Source organism: Cervus elaphus, chromosome 13 (genome assembly GCF_910594005.1).
Source record: "Cervus elaphus chromosome 13, mCerEla1.1, whole genome shotgun sequence".
NCBI lineage: Eukaryota > Metazoa > Chordata > Mammalia > Artiodactyla > Cervidae > Cervus > Cervus elaphus.
This window is the reverse complement of record NC_057827.1, coordinates 36,865,894-36,886,291: the sequence shown is the minus strand read 5'-3', so window position 1 is coordinate 36,886,291 and position 20,398 is coordinate 36,865,894. Positions and strand designations below refer to the sequence as shown.

The 20,398-nt window shown below is 49.9% G+C and overlaps 2 protein-coding genes across 7 annotated transcripts; one reads left to right on the top strand and one right to left on the bottom strand.

Annotated features, from left to right (window-relative positions):
- Window positions 1-3,111: 3,111 nt before the first annotated feature.
- Window positions 3,112-10,460, top strand: MPI (mannose phosphate isomerase). Of its 3 annotated transcripts, none has more exons than XM_043921917.1 (8): window positions 3,112-3,192; window positions 3,687-3,814; window positions 5,139-5,339; window positions 6,073-6,214; window positions 6,877-7,059; window positions 8,409-8,582; window positions 9,265-9,473; window positions 9,780-10,460. In XM_043921917.1, exons 1-8 carry the CDS (start codon window positions 3,177-3,179, stop codon window positions 9,996-9,998), a joined length of 1,272 nt encoding a protein of 423 aa, XP_043777852.1. In that variant the 5' UTR covers window positions 3,112-3,176; the 3' UTR covers window positions 9,999-10,460. The 3 variants fall into 3 exon arrangements, with proteins under 3 accessions (XP_043777852.1, XP_043777853.1, XP_043777854.1); XM_043921918.1 differs by having other exon boundaries at window positions 3,170-3,265; XM_043921919.1 differs by having other exon boundaries at window positions 3,176-3,261.
- Window positions 10,461-11,082: 622 nt separating this feature from the next.
- Window positions 11,083-16,882, bottom strand: FAM219B (family with sequence similarity 219 member B). 4 transcript variants are annotated; one of them, XR_006344421.1, is made up of 6 exons: window positions 16,600-16,882; window positions 16,308-16,395; window positions 15,522-15,599; window positions 15,211-15,412; window positions 15,046-15,094; window positions 13,109-13,201 (listed from the first exon to the last, which is right to left on the bottom strand). XR_006344421.1 is itself a non-coding variant. In XM_043921921.1 (5 exons), exons 1-5 carry the CDS (start codon window positions 16,793-16,795, stop codon window positions 13,037-13,039), a joined length of 573 nt encoding a protein of 190 aa, XP_043777856.1. In that variant the 5' UTR covers window positions 16,796-16,877; the 3' UTR covers window positions 11,083-13,036. The 4 variants fall into 4 exon arrangements, 2 of the variants coding, with proteins under 2 accessions (XP_043777856.1, XP_043777855.1); XR_006344422.1 differs by having other exon boundaries at window positions 13,110-13,198; XM_043921921.1 differs by lacking the exon at window positions 15,211-15,412 and having other exon boundaries at window positions 11,083-13,198; window positions 16,600-16,877.
- Between the last annotated feature and the right edge of the window lie 3,516 nt (window positions 16,883-20,398).

Here is a 20,398-nt window from a genome sequence, read left to right as displayed (position 1 = left end):
AACCTGGGTTCGATCCCTGGGTTAGGAAGATCCTGTGGAGAAGGGAAAGGCTACCCACTTTAGTATACTGGCTTGGAGAATTCTATAGACTGTATAGTCCATGGGGTCGCAAAGAGTCAGACACGACTGAGCAACTTTCACTATCTCATAGGGCTATCTTGAGAATTCTTGAAAAGGTTTAGCTTAGTATTTGTGCGTGTGTACTAAGTCGGTTCAGTTGTGTCTGATTCTTTGTGACCCTACAGACTATAACCTGCCAGGCTCCTCTGTCCATGGGATTTTCCAGGCAAGAATACTGGAGTGGGTTGTCATGCCCTCCTCCAGGGGATGTTAACCCAGGGATCTTCTCAACCCACATCTTTTACGTCTCCTGCATTGGCAGGCAGGTTCTTTACCACTAGCACCACCTGGGAAGCCCTTTGTATTTAGTACATAACAAACAAATGTTATCTGCTACTACTGCTTGAATGTCAGCTGAGCACTGGCAGAAATGTGAAGCTGAATTAGACATAGTCTAGAAAGAGAGAGAGAAGAAAGCAGATTATCACTAGATAATAAAAATAAAATGTGATCAGTTCTATTAGATCTAGACAAGCAAGAGTTAAGGGTGAAAGGTTCTAGGTTCTCCAGACACCCTAGTTTCCCTTCTAGATATATTTTTCTGTATGTGGGGAGGGTGGGGTGAGGTGGGTGCCCTGTCCCAACAATCTAAGTTCTCCCTACCCTGTGAAAAATACTGTGAGGAAGGAACTCTAACTTTAGTTCAGTGATGGTGGTAGTGGGAGATGCTCCAAGAAGCACCTGTGCCCAGACTAATCCCTCATTCTTCCCCGAGAAGGTTCATTTGGCTGGGCGAGTGGGAATGAAAGGAAGAGAGGTATTCAAAGTTAGGAGGTAGTTGATATGTGCTGCTTGTATGGTTAGTTTTATTATTCCTTAGTGTATGGTGAAGCTTTCTTTGAAATGCAGGCAGATTTATCTGAGCCAGGGGACTCTTAGGGAGATCGTTATCAATAGCTAGGCAGAACATTGCAGAGAAAACTGTGGCCTCTCTTTCCCCTGGACATGTATGGTAGAGGACATGGGAATCAGTGGGATTGGGTGGCAGGGGGAAGAGAAGGCAGAGTCGGGATTCCAGGCCCTCACTCCAGGTCCCCTGGTGCTTTAGCTCCTCTGTTCCTGGGATGCCCTCTTCCTGGACTGTTGACTGAGGAGGTCTGCATGTTAGCGCCTTTCTCTACAGGATACAGCAAGATTACTCCACAGCCAAGGTCCAACCCAGCCTTTGTCATGTAGGGCTCCTGGTGACTTCCCTTGACTTCTGTGTATGTGGCTTGTGAGCAACTCAGCCTGGAGGAGGAGCTAGGGTTCAAGTCCTGCAGTACTTAGGGTGGAGAGAATCAGAGGAGCCACCAGCACTGACTGCCTTCCGGAATCACATCATCCTATCCAACCCTCCAACAAGGCTTTCAGTCCAGCATTATTATTCCCATTTTACACATGAAGAAACTGAAGCTCAGACAGATTAAGGGCCTTGCATGTGACATTTACCATCATCACCAAGCATCAGTGAGTTCCTGCTTAGATCATAGCAATGCTTTGCTCAAATCTGCTAATGAAAAGCTGACATCCTCACAATAGTCTACAAAGTACTGCCCGCTGCCTTTCCTCTCTCACCACCACACTTCCACCTTTCCTGCTCACTCTGCTCCAGCCAGTCTGGCCTCTTTGTTACTTACTCCGAAAATAGCAGGCACATTTCCACGTTCCCACCTTAGGGCCTTTGCTATAGCTGTATCTTCTGCTCGGAGCATTCTCTCCTCCTCACTTCCAAGTCCACAGTCAATTCTCACCTCAGTGAGGCTTGCCTAGGCAACCTTTTAAATTCTACTGGCTGCCTTCCGCCTCCACCTACACCCCTTACTTTTTGTAGCACTGACTTTTCAACTTGCTATGTGATTTACTTCTTTATCATACTTGTTTGCTGTCTTCCCTTTATCAGAATGTAAGCTCTACAAAGACAAAATAGTTCTTATCTTGCTCTCCCATGTGTCTCTAGCCCTCAGAACAGTCTGTGTCATTTATTAGGTTCTCAATAAATGTGCTATTGTCCAGGCCTGGCAAGTCCAACTGTCCCCAGTGGGGCACCCGGTACTGCGCAGCCTCCTGCCCCCCCAGGTTAGGAACCTAGGGCACTGGTCACTACCTTGTTCCTGCCTTTGTCTCCACCATGATTTCTGCGAAGCCGCTCCAAGTGTCTATCACTTCATGGCAAATAGACGGGGGGAAAGTGGAAACAGTGGCAGATTTTATTTTCTTGGGCTCCAAAATCACTGCAGGTGGTGACTGCAGCCATGAAGTTAAAAGACACTTGCTCCTTGGAAGAAAAGCAATGACAAACCTAGATAGCATTTTAAAAAGCAGAGCATCACTTTGCCAACAAAGGTCCCTATGGTCAAAGCTATGCTTTTTCCAGTAGTCATGTACGCATGTGAGAGTTGGACCATAAAGAAGGCTGAGCACCGAAGAATTGATGCTTTTGAACTGTGGTGTTGGAGAAGACTCTTGAGAGTCCGTGGGACAGCAAGGAGATCAAATCAGTTAATCCTAAAGGAAATCAACCCCGAATATTCATTGGAAGGAATGATGCTGAAGGTGAAATTCTAATACTTTGGCCACCTGATGCCAAGAGCTGACTCACTTGAAAGACCCTGATGCTGGGAAAGATTGAGGGCAGAAGAGGAGGGCGACAGAGGATGAGATGGTTGGATGGCATCACTGACTCAATGGACATGAGTCTGAGTAAGTTACAGGAGTTGGTGATGTTTAAGGAGGCCTGGAGTCCTGCAGTTCACGCGGTCCCAAAGAGTCTGATAGAACTTAAGAGACTGAAAAAGAACAACAATAAATATGTGTCCGGTGAAGGAACGAGCAAAAAAAAAAAAATGCTGAGACCTCAGATTGCCGGCTGGAAGGCTCTGTACTGGTGGGGGTTCCTTCTGCGAGTGGGAGTGTGGGAGAGGGATTCAGCCTGCCAGCAGTGGCCACACCTGGCACTCAGACGTCCGAGAAGGCGAGGGAAGAACTACATTTCCCATGAAGCTCTGGGAGCAGAGAGGCCGAGAGTACTGCCGGGAAAGACATACGTGCGAGAAGACCGGTCCGAGGCCTTGAGGATGGCCGCTCAGCGAGGTGGGCTGTTGACTGGGGTGCCAGTGAGAGTGCGGATGGATTGCATACGACCCTTCCTGACCTAATACGGCAGGTCGAACTCCGCCCCACCCTCTTGGGGCTCTGAGGAAAGATGAATGGGCGCCGGGCAGAGGAGGGGGCACCAGCGATGGAAATTGAGTCCTTATTGAAGCCCTCGAAAGGGGGTTTTGAGGGGAGACGGTTGCGCTTGGGTTACTTCTAGACTGGGTGCAGTGGAATAGGTTCCTCCTACGCCCTTCGCGTCACCGTAACGCAGTTATCTGCCTCAGGTCAGCAGGAGATCCTTACTACCCGTCTTACAGACGGGAACATCGAGGCATGCGGAAGAGAAGGGTCTCAACTCACAACCTACAAACCCCTTATTTGACTCTATCCCCCAGATAAAACCCTCAGCTCAGGTCTGGTTCCCCCGGGACAGGAGGGTCAGGCCTCAGGAGTGGAGTGGAAGCTAACGCTCTGTCTGTACCCCCCAGTATTCCCACTTTCCTGTGTGGTGCAGCAATATGCATGGGGAAAGATGGGTTCCAACAGTGAAGTGGCCCGGCTGCTGGCCAGCAGTGACCCACTGGCCCAGATCTCAGAGGACAAACCATATGCAGAGGTGAGACCCCGGCTGTATTTCAGCCTACTTGACCAGCTGGTGGGAGGAAGGGACTCCTCTATCAAAGGGGCTGAGGCAAGTCATGTGAATCTGAGGGACAGGGAGACAGCAAAGGGAGAAGAGGCCTTCTTAGGGCTTCAGATCTGTGCAGGTTGATGAACCCAGATGGCAGCACAAAAAGAAGTGAGGTTTTTGTCACTGAATTTTATTTTATTGAAGTATAGTTGATTTACAATGTTGTGTTAATTTCTTCTGTACAGCACAGTGACTCAGTTATGTGTGTATATGTGTGTGTGTGTTAAGTCACTTCAGACGTGTCTGACTCTGCAACCCTATGAACTGTAGCCTGCTAGGCTCCTCTGTCTGTGGGTTTCTCCAGGCAAGAATACTGGAGTGGGTTGCCATTTCCTCCTCTAGGGGATATTCCTGACCCCTATTCTTTTCCATTATGATTTGTCACAGAATATTAAATATAGTTTCCTGTGCTATACAGATGGGCTTCCCAGATGGTGCCAGTGGTAAACAGCCTGCCTGCCAATGCAGGAGACATAAGAGATGTGGGTTCAATCCCTGGGTCGGTAAGATCCCCTGGAGGAGGGCATGGCAACCCATTCCAGTGTTCTTGCCTGAAGAATCACATGGACAGAGGAGCCTGGTGGGCTACAGTCCATAGGGTCACAAAGAGTCTGACATGACTGAAGTGATTTAGTGTGTGTGTGCGCACACACACACACACACACACGTGCTGTACAGTATGACCTTGCTGCTGCTTATTTTATTTTCTATTTTTAGCACTTACTGAATTTTAATTCAGCCCTCCTTGACAATTATAATTTTTACTTTGACTGACTGACTTTTTTAATAACCTAAAATACATAGTTATCCTGCCCATTTAGTAAAGGAAAAGCCAAAACACAGGAAAGCATTAACTTCTACTTCTGAAATTGGAATAAATGAATGTTAACACCTCACAGAGCCATCTGAGAGTTAGAGCTTTTCAGTGGCCTTGACAGTGTAGGTTTCGTTCTCCTCATTGGACAAATGAGAAAGCTGAGACCCAGAGACAAGAAATTAAAACTAGCCCAAGCTTTCGCAGCTGGTTGGAGGCAGAGCCTCAGCTAGAGCTTGGGTCTCCTGACTCCTGGTATTCTGTGGTCTGCTGCCCCCAGTATGTCTGTGATGGTATGAACATTTATACCCAGTCCTAAGAGGCCTGTCTCAGGACTTGGCTGCTCTATGGGGAGCACAGGGTAATGGAGCAGGGCAGGCCAATGGGTGGTGCCCGGTTCTGCCTTTGTCCCTCCCAAGTTTTCTATTTTTACAGCTGTGGATGGGGTCCCACCCCCGGGGAGATGCCAAGATCCTTGACAACCGCATCTCGCAGAAGACCCTAGGCCAGTGGATTGCTGATAATCAGGACAGCTTGGGTTCGAAGGTCAAGGACACCTTTAATGGCAAACTGCCCTTCCTCTTCAAAGTGCTTTCAGTTGAAACGGCCCTGTCCATCCAGGCACACCCTAACAAGGTATAGCATCAGAGTAGGGCACGGAGGTCAGCTTAGAGAAGAGCTTAAGAGTCAAGACTCTTGGATAACTTTTACTTCTGCTTTTACCCTGCCCATGCCAGGCTCCAGCCCAGAATTAAATCCAAGCCTGACAACTCCCAGTTTAGCTCTGCAAGGCCTATTGCCAGTGACACATGTGGCAACTAAGTGGACAGCTGACCAGCCTGTGCCACGGCAGCTTCTCCAAGCTTCTGCCTGGCTCCCCTCAGCAAACCCCAACCCAGCCAATGCATATCTGCCCTTTATCCACTTGACTCTCAGAGTTCACCTTCCAAGGCATAGCAGTTACCCTAGTCATGGCCTTAATTCCACCCCCATGGTCTTTCTGCACAAGCCTGTGTGTGAGTCATAGCTTAAGCATTTGTCTGTCCAAACTTCATGAGCAAAGAAGACCCAGAGAAGAGAGAGATCTACCCAAAGTTACACAGCTTGTTAGTGTCAGAGCTTGGCTTGGTATTTGGGTCTTCTGGTTTGTAGTCCTGTTCAAGTCTGCCCCAGCCCTACCCCAGAGATGATCCATGTGCCTGCATTGGGTTGGCTGAACCATGAGTTTCTGAATTATGCCTTGACTGGGCTCAGTGTCAGAGGCAGGAAGCTGACTGGGGAGGGTCAAGAACAAGGGCTGGTGGGGACTGGTGTCTTGCTGGGTGATGGCTGCACCTAACTATCCTCCTCTCCCTTGTTCATCCCATAGGAGCTGGCAGAGAAGCTGCACCTCCAGGCTCCACAGCACTACCCCGATGCCAACCATAAGCCAGAGATGGCAATTGCTCTCACCCCCTTCCAGGGCTTATGTGGCTTCCGGCCAGTTGAGGAAATTGTGACCTTTCTAACAAGTAAGGTTGGGCAAAATGCTAAGAGCCTGCATACTGGACCTAGGATGCAAGGGCAACCCGGGGCAGAGCTGGAGGCTGAGGACAGAGGCTGAGTGTCCCAGGAACTGAAGGGCTGTTTGGCCTCATGCATTTTTTGAAAATGATTTATATATGTATTTGGCTACATCAGGTCTTTATTGTGGCAGGCGGGATCGTCACTGCTTCAAGCGGGATCGTCATTGCATCTCCCCGCAATGCCCACCAAGCCTTCCCTCCCCACTTTCATTACATTGCACGGATGCTCTAGTCTGTGGCATACAGGCTCCAGGGTGCTCAGGCTCAGTAGTTGCAGTGCTCAGGCTTAATTGCTCTGCGGTATGTGGGATCTTGTTTCCCCAACCAGGTATCGGACCAGCATCCCCTGCATTGCAAGGCAGATTCTTAACCACTGGACCACCAGGGAGGTCCCATGGCCTCATGAATTCTTGATGTTCCTGGGGGAGGCTCGTGAGACCAGGCTCAGGTGTGGTTGCTGAGGGCTGGTCATGAGCAGTAAATTTTCACTGCAAAACTTACATAGCATTGCCTGGCTCCTTGGTTAGGGGTGAGACGGGGAGGCCTCCTCCAGCTTTCCACCGTTTATGGGTTCCATCTTAACCATTCCTGGCCTGACCTTCCTGCAGAGGTGCCAGAATTCCAGTTTCTAATTGGAGACAATGCAGCAGCACAACTGAAGCAGAGCCTGAGCCAGGACCCCGAGGCTGTGACCTCTGCTCTGCGGAGCTGTTTCTCCCACCTGATGAAGAGTGAGAAGAAGGTGGTGGTGGAGCAGCTGAACCTGTTGGTGAAGCGGATCTCACAGCAAGGTGGGTGTCTTAGGCCTGAACGCAGTGCCCCTTCCTGGGCCCCAGGCACAGTCACTAGACTGTAGGAATTGGATTCTCAACCCCTTTGCTCAAGTGGAACACCAAAATGGGTCTGACTTAGATGGCCTGTCAGCCACTTAGCATTTCTTTCCCAGTCTTTATGGAATGGGGCCCTGCTGCTTCCTAACTGGTTATCTCCTTTAGATGGGTGGAGACAGGCCGGCCTGGAAAAGTACTAGGATATCTGTCACCTGGGCATTCTGAGATTTCTCAGCCCTAGAGCTGCTGTCCAAAGGGTTTCATACTTTGGGGCTGGAGAACAGGAAGGAGATAAAAGGATCCAAAAACCTGAGGTCCCGAGCTCTCAGTCAGTAGGTCTTTCCTTAAATACCTGCTCTGGGCCCAACCTTGTGCTAATGAGAGTTCAGGAAATGACTTTGATGGGTGTGGTTGTGTCAACTTTGGGTTTGAGAGTTAATACAAGCAGTAAAGAGCAAGGCAGAATGGACTCTGCTAGGAGCTTATATGGCACACATGATGAGGTCCAGCTCCTTCTCCACTCTGCTTTTAGAGACACCCCCACCACACACACACAGTTAAGGAAACCCAGCTCACCACTCTCCCCTTCTCCCCACAATGCCCACCAAGCCTTCCCTCCCCACTGTAGCCCAGGATGAGCTCATTCTCCCCTGGTCAGCCTGGGACACATTTCGGCCCTTGGTAGCATCCTGCCTCATGCTCTCTGGGGTGACCAACCACCACTGTTTGCCTGGGACTGAGAGATTGTCAGTGTTAAAGGGAAAGGCCTGGGCTCACTGGGACAGTTGGTCACCCCACAGGGAACCCTTGGGTCCTCTCCTAACTAGATTTTAAGCTCTTAGAGCAGTCGTCTCAACCAGGGGGCACTGGCAGTGTGGAGGCATCTTTGGTTGTCAAACCCAGGTTTGGGGTGCTAGTGGTGTTTCGTAGGTGGGGGCCAAGGATGCTACTAGACATCCTATAGTACATAGGACAGCCCCCACAGCAGAGTTACCTGGCCTCGAATATCAGTAATGCTGAGGCTGAGAAGCACTGTCTAAAAGGACTACACTCTAGCCCTTTTAGTGCCCGGTAGAGGGGTGGACATTTCAATAGTCAAAATGGGGAAAATGGCATCTGTGTAGGCTGGAATAGCAAGGAAGGCTGGCCCCCACAGGGTGGGGGATGTGACTAGGAGAACATGCCCACCCGTTCCTGGATTCCTGGACTAGGGTCTACTCTAGGACTCTCTCTGGCCAGGAGGTGGGGTGGGGAGTTGTGAATACCCTCAAGGGTTACTGAGTAGCCTTGGGGTGCTCTGTGACCCTCAGTGGCTGCTGGAAACAACATGGAGGACATCTGTGGGGAGCTCCTGCTGCGGCTGCACCAGCAGTACCCGGGTGATATCGGATGCTTTGCCATCTACTTCCTGAATCTGCTTACCCTGAAGCCAGGGGAGGCCATGTTTCTGGAGGCCAACGTGCCCCATGCCTACCTGAAAGGAGGTGAGCCGCATTTCAGCAGTGAGCCCCACGGCCCACCCTCTCAGGCCTTGTTTCTCCATCTGGACAGAACAGGAGGTGGTGGTAGAGGAGATTGCCTTTAAAGTTCCATCCAGCTCTGAGCTCCCAGGGCTCCTGGGATCAGCAGGGAAGTGACCAATTGGGTGATGAATGCCAGCTTGGTGCTGGACTGGTTGGATCCTGACACCACCCGTGAGCTCAGGACACCCTCACGTTAAGCCTTGTCAATGTGTGTGCCAACCACAGTTTGAATCCAAGCCTGTATTGGATCAAGGCCATTGTTCTCTCCCCTGCATCACAGTGCCTTCACATGTCTGTCGCATCTACAGAGATTTTATGTTAAAAAACACATTGCCGCAGAAGGGTATCACACTGACGGTTGGCTGTTTATCCACTTTTGGACAGGATTCTTTAGTAGAAGGGGTGAATACAGTGTTTCCAGAGGGTTGGAGCTCCCCCAGGGGTTAACATGACTTCCCTTGAGAGTGGTGGGTGACATCGCCTGTTTTTGGTATCTGTTATCTTAGCCCATTCTCACAGAAGATGCTGTTCACACAGTTTCATGTAATGCTGCTGGGAGCTCATGGCACTCAGGTTAGAAAGCCCAACCCTGGAGAGTCAAACTCCAAGGCACCCTTAGCACATGCCAACTGTCTGTCCCCAGACTGCGTGGAGTGCATGGCATGTTCAGACAACACAGTGCGTGCTGGCCTGACACCCAAGTTCATCGATGTGCCAACTCTGTGTGAAATGCTCAGCTACACCCCCAGCCCCAGCCAGGACAGGCTCTTCCCTCCAGCACGGAGCCCGGAAGACCCCTACCTCTCTATCTACGATCCCCCTGTGCCAGACTTCACCGTTATGAAGATGGAGGTGAGTGAGGGCTGTGGTGTTTCTTGTGTGGCATGTAGCACAACCCTGGCGAGGCCGCAGTGTGGGGTATACCTGGGGCTGGGTTTCCTTTCTGCCAGGCTCACGCGGTGGGGCAGCTGCCACAGGGCCTGCCTGTGCGTCTCTGTTACAGTGACCAGACAGGGGCCTCCGTGCTGATGAAAGCCTGAGCAGCGGGAGAAGGGGAAGCAGAGCTCTCCCTCTCACTGCCCTCGGGGTGGACCGGGGACCCCTGTGAGCTAACAGCAGCTCAGACCCTGCTCCATCGTGTTGTTTCTTCCTGCCCAGGTACCTGGCTCTGTCACTGAATACAAGGTCTTGGCCCTGGACTCTGCCAGCATCCTCCTGGTGGTGCAGGGGACAGTGACAGCCAGCACCCCCACAGCCCAGGCAACAATCCCCCTGAAACGTGGCGGGGTGCTCTTCATTGGGGCCAATGAGAGTGTCTCACTGAAGCTCACTCTGCCCAAGGACCTGCTGATGTTCCGTGCCTGCTGCCTGCTGTAGAGGCCACAGCCTTCTTGGCTCTCCTCTGCCAGTCACCCTACATCCTGGCCAGCCTCAGCTCCGCAGACCCAGCCCAGATCCCTTCCCTGCTCTGGGCTCTTCGGGTACACCCTCAAAGACTCGGGGAGAAGAGCTTGAAGGTGGTGACTCCTGAGCAGGCAGAGGCTGAACGGCCTTCTTCTTCCTGGTAGGAGGGGCCCATGTGAGGACTGAGAGCTGATACTCCCCCTTGGATCTCGCCACACTGGAGCCAGGCTCTTCTCAGAGCTCAAGGAGAGCAGCAGCCCTGTCCCAGCCTATGGCATTAGGCAGACTGGTGCGATCTAGGATTAGCTCAGCAGCAGTCACGGCAAGATAGGTAATTAATCTGTAAGAATATAGGGTTCCACAGTGCAGAGGGAAAAGGATAGCCCCGTGGCCTGATGCTGCTCTGTTAAAGCAATTAAAGATCACTTGTGTTGAGGTCTGTGGGCTAAAGAGCACTCAGCCTTTGCCATTCCAGTCCCTGAAGTGGGCTGAAGGAGCCCTCCCTGGATGTTGTCCAGTTTTTGCTTTATTCCAGTTTCAGACAGCTCCCTGAGGTAGGCAGAGACATCTATGGAACAGGTAGCCAAAAAACAAAAAAACCTGAGAAGGGTCTGCCAAAGGGAACTCATTCTAAAGAGAAGTGATATGCAAAGGCCTGTTCTGTCCATGCTTTTCTGGTGGCTCAGTGATAAAGAATGCACCTGCCAATGCAGGAGACATGGGTTCGATCCCTGGGTTGGAAAGATCCACTGGAGAAGGAAATGGCAAACCACTCCAGCCTTCTTGCCTGGGAAATTCCATGGACAGAGCAGCCTGGCAGGCTACAGTCCATGGGGTCACAAAACAGACATGACTTAGTGACTAAATGATTCCATCCATGGTCTCCAATGAGGACTGAAAATGGCACCCACTGGGAACAGAAGAAAGGAGGGGTGGCCCTTGGCAGAATGGTCGTAGTTAGGGCTGTTAGGCTACTTCTTCATTTCAGAATTCAGAAGGGGCAATGACCATGGTCTAGGCTTTTCTTAAAAATCCTGTTGCAACACAGAGACAGCTCAACAGTATAACTGTATTTATTTCTACAAACTCACAAAGCTGTAGAAGCCTAAGCCAAGAGTTCTGTAAACGCCATACAGTACCACTCCCATCCGTGAGGTAAGCCGTCTCCCCAGAGTGCTGTCACCTGCACAACACCTCAGCACTCTTATTATTAAGGCAGTTTGGTTCTAGACACCTTGGTGCTTCTATTGGTGACTTTCTAGCCCATGGCTTCTTAGCCCCAAGCAATTGACCATTTGTACCCTGCCTTGCTATATGACGTTCCTGCAACTTTCTCTACAAAGGTAATGCCTCCCACAGATGGTTAACCAGCCCTGAAATATTCCAGGGAGAGGTGTAGCCAAATATACCAGTGTGGCTTTATAACAGCCACTGGAGGGCCTTGGTATTGGGGGCCCACTGCCATCCTCACCCCCAGCAGCTGTCAACATTCTGTCCCAACGAAATGAAGCAAGAGGCTGGGCAAGTCCCCAAGTCGGGACCACACCTCAATCGTGACTACCCTACCCCTGTCCACTCCCATTCAGTTCCATCTGGTTTTGGGTAAGGCAAAAAGCAAAAAAAAAAAAAAAAAGAACTACTGAAAAATTCCACAGAGAGGCCTGGTACAGCAAGAGATGCAATTTAGTAGGGGTCACAGGGGAGATTATGCCTGTCCTTGCTATGTTCAAACTGGGGGCTGACTGTAAAGCCCAATCCTGAGTATCCACTGTGGTCAGAGGAATCTGGATGCAATACAATGGCTCTCACTAGGGTGGAGGCAGGCCCTCTGCAATGGCAAGATTATCTCCTTAGGCTTGGGTGGGGCAGGGGGCTGGGGGGGGGGTGGGGATAGCTGGGGAGCTTTCACAGGCCCCCCCTCCTCATCCTGTCAGCGCCACGCGGCTGTGCAGTATACATCTCACCCATTGCTGCTCAAGTGTAAAATGTTAAACAAATGAGGGAATTCCGTGGTAGTCCAGTGGTTAGGATTCTGAACTTCCACTTCAGGGGCCTGAGTTCCACCCCTCCCTGGTTTGGGGCACTAAGATCTCACGAACCAAAAAAAAAAAAAAAAATCCAAATGGGAAGGCACCTAACTGCTCCTGTAGCTCCCTCTGCTGGTAACCAAAAACTGCAGGCTTCTGTGGCAAGCTCCAGAACCTTCATTCAACCTTAGATCAAAGACTGGATAAAGATACTAGCTAAGACCAAGGTGAAGAATGGCAACCAAGGAAAGAAATTTTGCCTACCCAGTAGAGCGGTTTTTCTCTAACTAGGGGCGGACTGACCAAGTTACTAAGCTCACGCAGACAGGTGGACCAGCTGGGAATGCTCAGCTTCCAAGGATTCTGGAAGCCTTGATCAGGCTGTTGCATCAAGCAACCTGTTGTACTCTCTGCCACAGTCATATAGGAACAACCAGCAAACATGTAACCCATCTTGGAGCTTGGAAAAGAAGAGAATATTGAATTTCCTGAACTGAACTGGCCCCAAATAGTTAAATTCTTTTTCACAGACTCCCAGCTGCAAGCCATAAAGTGCTATTTTCTGCCTCCATGCAACACCAGCCAGCACAGCCTGGGCACAAAAGCTCCCCTTTTCCCTCCACAGAGCATCATGACAAATACCAACCAAGACGTCTGTAAGTTTCTCTCTTCGCCAATTTTGTCACTCAGCGTAAGAAACAAAACTCCTATGTTCCTGCCCTTATTAAAGCAGTTTCTCCAAATGCTACTCCAGCAGCAGAGGAGAACTGCAGAACTCCACCTGTCACCCTGTGACCCAGATGGGGGCCTCTGGTCTGAGAAGCACCAGGTTTGGGGTAACTGGTCACTGCCTTTCCCAGAGGGTCAGTGTCTCCAGTGATCCTGGGGTTGACAGCAGTGGGTTCCCACCGAACTCTGTGACCAATGCAGGGTCAACAGGACTCTGCAGGCATGGTGAGCGGGACCTGTCCTAGAGGGTTATGTCTACTGGAGGGTACAGGACGAAGAGGCCCCAAGACAGCACCAGCAGCAGGAGCACGTTGAGGTCATGGGCTTGGGGGGAATTAGGTCCAAGTCCTCATCATCTGGAATCTCATCCAAGTGATACCCGTCCTGGAGCAGCTGCCGGCTCACATCCTGGTTCACCTGCTAAGAGCAGGAGAGGAGAGAACTGTAAGCCAGGCCACAAGACAGGAATAAATGCTGCCCCAAAAGCAGACCCACATTTCCTCCCTGGAGCTTACTGTCCATTTCCCTCCTGTCCGTGCTCCGCCCTCGGGCCAGGCCTGCCCATCCCTGGACTACAGGAAGAAGTGCTACCTTTTCCTACCTGTGCCTCACCCAGCAGGGGGTGGGGGACATCCAGGGACCTGAGCCAGGACTGTCCAGGCTGCGCTGTCATGTGCGCCCAGGGAAGCTGCCCTCACCAAAGAATCCCAAGGCAGGTGATACAAATATGAGATTCGGGATTATGTCTGAAAGTCAAGCCCTGACCATTACCACTATGAACCCAGATTGGTTCCTATGAAGGCTCAAGAGTATGAACAATGGTACCAGCACAGTGGGGTAGAAGGGTGGAGGAAGATGGGTTAGAGTAGAATAGGGTGGGGAACAGCTGCTTCTGCACTGCCAATGTTACTCGTTGATGCCAATAGAGCTCATTCCTTGCAAAGTAGAACCTGTCAGCCTGGCTTCACCAGTTCTACTGAGCAGAAGGCAAATGAGACTGGGCAGTATAGGACTTCTCTGGCTCTTGGCTTATTTTTCTTTTCTTTGTTCTAACAATCTTAGGCACCTAGATATTCAAGGAGGATACAATTTGCAAATTGTATTCTCTGGCAGAAACTCGGGGTGGCCAAGGGTTTCCAGGAGTGTGAGGAAGAATGCCAGTGGTATACAGTCAGGTCCCCAGCACTTCACCTGTCAAAAGCAGTAAGCCACAGATGCCAGAACCTTCCGTTCCTGTTTTAGTCCGGACAGTCACTTTGGAAACATGTCCCAAAGGCCAGCCTAGGAGTACCTATCTCAGTCACAGTTCCCACAGATGGAACAAAGGAAGGAACAGAATTTGTCCAGCCTGGAAGTAAGCAAGCTTGGAGGATGGAAAGGGGAGGGACAGGAATGCTGATCTCAGGTAAAAAATGATCAAAAGAAGGCAGAGTAGAATTACTCTGTCACTGGAGACAGGACTAAGACCACTAAGTCCAAGCTGCAGAGACTTTTCCAATTAACAAGGAAGACTTTTCTATGAACTATCTGAATTGTGTGTGTTGCAGGGGAAGACCGGCAGCAAGGTTTCTTGGAGGTAGTGAGTACCCAATTACAAGCAGCATTCAAATAAGCATTTAGCTGGGATTTATTGAGAGGATTCCTTTTCTAAATGGTGGCCTGGATTAGAAGACTTGTGAGGTCATTTCCAGTCCTAAGAGTCTCTAGGAATTTCCCTGGTTGTCAGTCCAATTGTTAAGACTCTACACTTCTAATGCAGGGTGTGTGAGTTTGATCCCTGGTTGGGGAATGAAAAGCCTATATGCCAAAAAAAAAAAAAAAAAAGGTCTGGTGTCTCCTGGGGGCTTCCTCAGTGACACTAGTGGTAAAGAACCCTCCTGCCAATGCAGGAGACATAAGAGACTCTGGTTCGATCCTGGGTCAGGAAGATCCCCTGGAGGAGGGCATGGCAACCCATTGCAGTATTTTTGCCTGGAGAATCCCATGGGCAGAGGAGCCCAGTGGGCTATAATCCATAGGGTCACAAAGAGGCAGACATGATTGAAGTGACTTAGCATGCAGCACACACATAGTCTCCTGGACTTTCAACAGTCCTCTTCAGACACCTTAACTTCTGCTAGGGGAATAGGGTAGAGTAGAAGACTGGAGAACACACGGGAAGTCTGGTACAGTGCCATGCATATAGCAGGAACCAGACAAGTGTTTGGCAGTGGCTATGACTGCCTGCAGCCTGGCCCCACCACAGAAAGGTGCTCTTGACTTGCCTCTGCAGAGGAATACCCGGAGGAGTATCTGGATTCCAGCTCTCCATCACTAGGACAAGAGGAAGACAGTCAGTTCAGGGAGATGCCTGCGGAGCACAGCTACAAGTGGCAAGGTGCATGACATGCAAGGGGGTCTGGAGGACTTGTGAAGCAAAGACCACACACCACAGAACTCAAACCCATAATCTGCCATGAGTATCAATGGCTCCTTCTTGGCTCCAGCAGGGACAGAGTCACTGTCACTAATAATGCAGACATAATAGGGCAGGATGACAAGGTTGGTACTTCACATCCAAGAGCAGCAAGGTCACCTATGAGTCCTCTAAGCAAGCCATCCCGGAAGAGACAGTGCTCTGAAGCAGCAGCCCTGGAACATGCACAAAAGGTCTTGGAAGAGACAGGGAAAAAGCGAAGCAAGTTGTCTGCAATTTTATCCAAGGCACTCCCCAAGGGGTATTTCCAAGGACAGCACTTACCTGTCAGAGTCAAGGGACACCAGGTTTTCATCTGGACTCTGACTAAGAGCAGTGTAGCCCTTGTTAAACTTCACTGACCTGAGGGGAGACAGGGGAGAGACCAAGCATAGATGAAACGCCAGTATTTCACAAGGAAAGACAGCGTCCTTGCCCTTATGTGGAAAACAAAACAAAACAAAAAACTGACTGCACTACTCCTGACTTATCTTCTACCTGGACAGCCACCACTGCCTGCCATGTATCCGGCTACAGCTCCTTAGATGTTTACTTCCCCTCACCGCTCCCCCTGGTGCTTCTGAGGATAAGCACACCTCCTCTTCTAAGAATCAGGAAAAGCCCCATCTCCCCACTTTATTTAACCTGAGAACAGAAAAATCAAAGTCCTTAGGCAAATTCCTTCACCTGCTTTAGCTCAAGCCCTGGTGAAGGTCCGATCCAGCCCTCAGCGCTCACCGTTCTGTTAAGGAAAAATCAGTCCTAGCTGTTCCCACACAGCTCTCCATCCTCACTCCTGGGGACCCCAGCCACCATGCTCCTCCCTAATTTAGACAGTGATTGACCCTACGAACTGACAAAACTCATAGCAAAGCTCTTTCCTTGACACTATCACATCCTGGAAAGGAAAGAAAAGGTCGTTCCTCTTTCCATTTTTAAACAATGAACCCGACAGGCCGGCGTCAGGGGAATGACTAGCTCGGCTTTAAACGTGGGTACTCGATTTCCCAGCCTGAGTACTAGGGCCTACTCTGAAAACGCTTGCACAGAGGAGGTGGCGCCTGCTGAGACCTTTTCCCTGAAGAGTCGGGGCGGTTCGGCGCGGCCCCCAGCATGCCTTTTCTCCGCAGAACCGCCTTGGCCAGGTCCCGGTGCTTCTCTGGAAGTCAAAGGGCCCAGATCAGCGGGGTCATCCCTACTCCGCCGTGTCTCCCAAACGCCAGGAGCCCGCTCTCCGAACAGATTTTCGGGTGCGGGAGCGGGCTGCAGTTGCCCCTCCGGGGTCGCCCCAGCGGCGCTCCGGAGCCAGCCCGGGAACGCGGCAGCCCGCCCAAGCAGAGACCCCTCATCGGGCCGCACTCACGCAGCTTGGCCTGAAGGGAAGGCGCGCGCGCAACCATGTACGGGCCCCGCTTCTCCACGGCCGCCGGGATCCGCTCCCCCAACCGGGGGGCTCCAATGCCGCTTCGCCCGGAGGGCAGCCCCGCAGCTCCCGTCCCGCTGGGCTGGGGTCCCGGGATAGAGCGCGCAGCATGCCCGTCGGGATCCGCAGTCGCCATCGCCCGGCCACGCCCCGCCGAGTCGCGAAGCCGCGCCTTCTGGCTAACCAGCCGCCAGACCGGCGGGAGGCGGTCCCTCCTGGAGCAAAAATGGCGGCGCGCAGGCGCGGGCCGTACCCGCCCGAGCTTTCTGGCCCCGCCTGCTGTGGGATTGGCTCAACTGTCCTCCTTTCCCGGGCCTGTGTTGTTTCAGTTCATCTGTTCTGGCACGTGTTCGCCTCTCGCAGTCGGCCTGAACCTGGTGATGTCAAGCGAAGTTCTGTCTCTGGTCGAAAGTCAATACCGGTATTTCCAAGGAGCTGCGGGTGTGCGCCCGCAGACTCAAAGCCCTGATGTCTGCGCTTTCTCCGCAGTGTCTCTGCACTGGTTCTATTGCCACAGCCGGAGCACCCCAGAAGCTGGATTGAATCGGAAAGCGAGCGGTAGGAGAAAGGGAGGTAATAGCGCCCTTCTCCAGAAGATGAAACAGGTCGGAGAGAAAGGTTCAAGGACCTTGTGGAGGTCACACAACTGGAGGCAGTTCCTTGGCTGATAGATCTAACGCCAAACCCTCGTTATTGCCAGCGCTGTGCAATGCCTGAGGCCTTGGATGAGGCCTGACCGTCTCTAAGCCTCAGTCCCCACGTTTCAAAATGCAACCAACATCAGTACCTGTCCTATAGAGATAAAAAAGGACAAAATAGGACTTGGGAAGAAAAGCGAAAGTGCGCTGAGTTTGTGTCGGGGCACAGGACTGTCATGGCTCTTGACTTCTCTGGTCCCCAAGGGATGTGCTTTTGGCTGGCTGGAAAGTAGCTCTAGATCCTTGTAGTAACTGCCAAGTCTCATGAGGCTGTCCCAAGGCTAATTTACTAGCTTTCACAGGGTAGGTCAACAGTGTGCAACTTAACGAATCCCCAGGGCCACCCAAAGAGTGGAGCGGGAGAGTGCCCTAGATGGGCTAGGAGAAGCACAAAGGGAAGCTAACTATTTTGGTAGATTCCACCGCTATTTTTAACCTCCAGAAACAACCATTTCATATGGCTTGACTTAATATTTAATCCTCCTGACCTCCCAGTGAAGCACTGTAACTCCCATTAAGCAAATGAGAATTAGATTTGGTCAAGTTCACCAGTAAAGTGGTAAACCTACAATTTGAACCCAGCTCTCTGTGGATTCTGAAGAGATGGTTTTTCTCATAGTTGTCTGTTAAGTTGATGGATACCTCACCAAGGGCCAAATAAAATGTGATCAAAACCCTCTAATGTCACAAAATCTCTAGGAACTTGTAGGGAAAGGGTCTGAGTGCCCTCATCCATGACACTCCTGGGTCTCATATCGTGGCAATCCAGCTAATTGGCATATGGTTGAATATGGGCCCTGAATACAGATAACTTGCTCTGCCATTTACTGGTAAGTTATTTAACTCTCTATGTCTCAGTTTCTTTAACTGAGGAATGGGGATAATAATAGTACCTATCTAATAGAATTATGAGATTAAATTGTAAAGGGCTTGGAACAGTACTGCCATATAGTGAGAGCTCAGGAAATGTTACCTCATGAAGCTTACACAGTGTTTTAAGGATTTAGTGTTTATTTTCTCAGTTGGCTTTACAGGCTTCCAGGACAGACCACCTTAATGATATTTTTATCCCTTGTTTTCAGCACATAGTAGTACATATTTGTTGAATGAATGTCCTATTTCCCTTCTTAACTTTTAGTCAATTTAATAATAGAACTTTGGGGCTGGCAGGAATCTTAGAGATTTTATAGTCTAAATTCATTTTATTATGAAGAAATTGTGATTACCCAACTGCCTTGATCTGGGTGTGGCAGTTCACTTTTTCCGCTTAAGATACTGTATTCACTAGGAACCTAAGAAAAATGAATAACTTCCCATTGCCCAAAGCGAATAGCAAAGATTAAAACCTAGGTTGTGAGGGGGTGAGTCTCCAGGGCAAGAACTGCTGCAGCACACAGGGCATGAAGCCTGTCTTCCTCACCCCAGCTGCTCAGACTCTAACCCAGAGTGTCTATGCTGGCTCGCCTCCTGGGCTGGAGATCTGTAATTCTTCCATCAGCAAACCTTTATTCATCTATATGTCAGGTGCTATGCTGAACCCTAAAGATCTAATGAAGAACAGGACAAAAAAGGTACCTCCTAGTCTCTGATTCTCAGTATTCTTTCTTTTTTTCTTTGTTGTGGGTTGGGGGAGATTCTTGGCTATTAGGAGTTAAGACTCCTACCCTGGCTTTCAGACACTCATGCCCCCATGGAGCAGTCACATTTACGTTTTCTTTTTTTTTTTTTTTAATATTCATAGAAGTTTTACTTGTAAAGCAAAGAAGTAGTCTTAGCTGGAGTCCATGGGGGGCTCTGGAGTATGAACAGTACCACCAAGTTAAGCCCAAGTCACATTCTTTATTTTTGACTCCAAATCATGGGAATCCTACCCATCCCCTAAGTTTTCTGGTCCTGGGACAGATGAATCTTTATGATCAGTTGAGAATTCTAGTTCTGCTGTCCATTAAATTTGAATTCCTTATCTAGACAAGTATCTGGGATTAGGTATAGAAAAGAATGGGAGACTGGTGAATTTATTTTTTATTGAGGTATAATTGACCTCTAACATTATGTGGATTTCAGGTGTACAACATAATGACTTGTTATTTGTATACATTGTGAATGTATACAACGTGTATACATTGTATACATTGTGATAATCACAATTAGTCTAGCTATATTTTGTCTCTTTTTTTTATGATTAAGACTTCTAATTATTTTATTATGATTTAAGACTTCTATTATTTTAGCATCTTCAGTTCAGTTCAGTTCAGTTGCTCAGTCGTGTCCGACTCTTTGCCACCCCATGAATCGCAGCATGCCAGGCCTCCCTGTCTATCACCAACTCCCGGAATTTACTCAAACTCATGCCCATTGAGTCGGTGATGCCATCCAGCCATCTCATCCTCTGTCGTCCCCTTCTCCTCCTGCCCCTAATCCCTCCCAGCATCAGGGTCTTTTCCAATGAGTCAACTCTTTACATGAGGTGGCCAAAGTATTGGAGTTTCAGCTTCAGCGTCAGGGCTTCCAATGAACGCCCAGGACTGATCTCCTTTAGAATGGACTGGTTGGATCTCTTTGCAGTCCAAGGGACTCTCAAGAGTCTTCTCCAACACCATAGTTCAAAAGCATCAATTTTTCGGCGCTCAGCTTTCCTCACAGTCCAACTCTCACATCCATATATGACCACTGGAAAAACCATAGCCTTGACCAGACGGACCTTTGTTGGCAAAGTAATGTCTCTGCTTTTTAATATGCTATCTAGGTTGGTCATAACTTTCCTTCCAAGGAGTAAGTGTCTTTTAATTTCATGGCTGCAATCACCATCTGCAGTGATTTTGGAGCCCCCAAAAATAAAGTCTGACACTGTTTCCACTGTCTCCCCATCTATTTCCCATGAAGTGATGGGACCAGATGCCATGATCTTAGTTTTCTGAATGTTGAGCTTTAAACCAATTTTTTGACTCTCCTCTTTCACTTTCATCAAGAGGCTTTTTAGTTCCTCTTCACTTTCTGCCATAAGGGTGGTGCCATCTGCATATCTGAGGTTATTGATGTTT

Bases quoted from the DNA above. Each gene is read 5' to 3' on its own strand.
- MPI (XM_043921917.1), top strand. The intron at 7,060-8,408 runs GTGGGTGTCTTA...TGTGACCCTCAG, and splicing joins GAAGCGGATCTCACAGCAAG to TGGCTGCTGGAAACAACATG. The intron at 8,583-9,264 runs GTGAGCCGCATT...GTCTGTCCCCAG, and splicing joins CCATGCCTACCTGAAAGGAG to ACTGCGTGGAGTGCATGGCA.
- FAM219B (XM_043921920.1), bottom strand. From the start codon at position 16,795: ATGGCGACTGCGGATCCCGACGGGCATGCTGCGCGCTCTATCCCGGGA. The intron at 15,600-16,307 runs GTCTCAGCAGGC...GTCTCCCCTCAG, and splicing joins CCCGACTCTTCAGGGAAAAG to GTCAGTGAAGTTTAACAAGG. The intron at 15,095-15,521 runs GTAAGTGCTGTC...CTCTTGTCCTAG, and splicing joins GTGTCCCTTGACTCTGACAG to TGATGGAGAGCTGGAATCCA.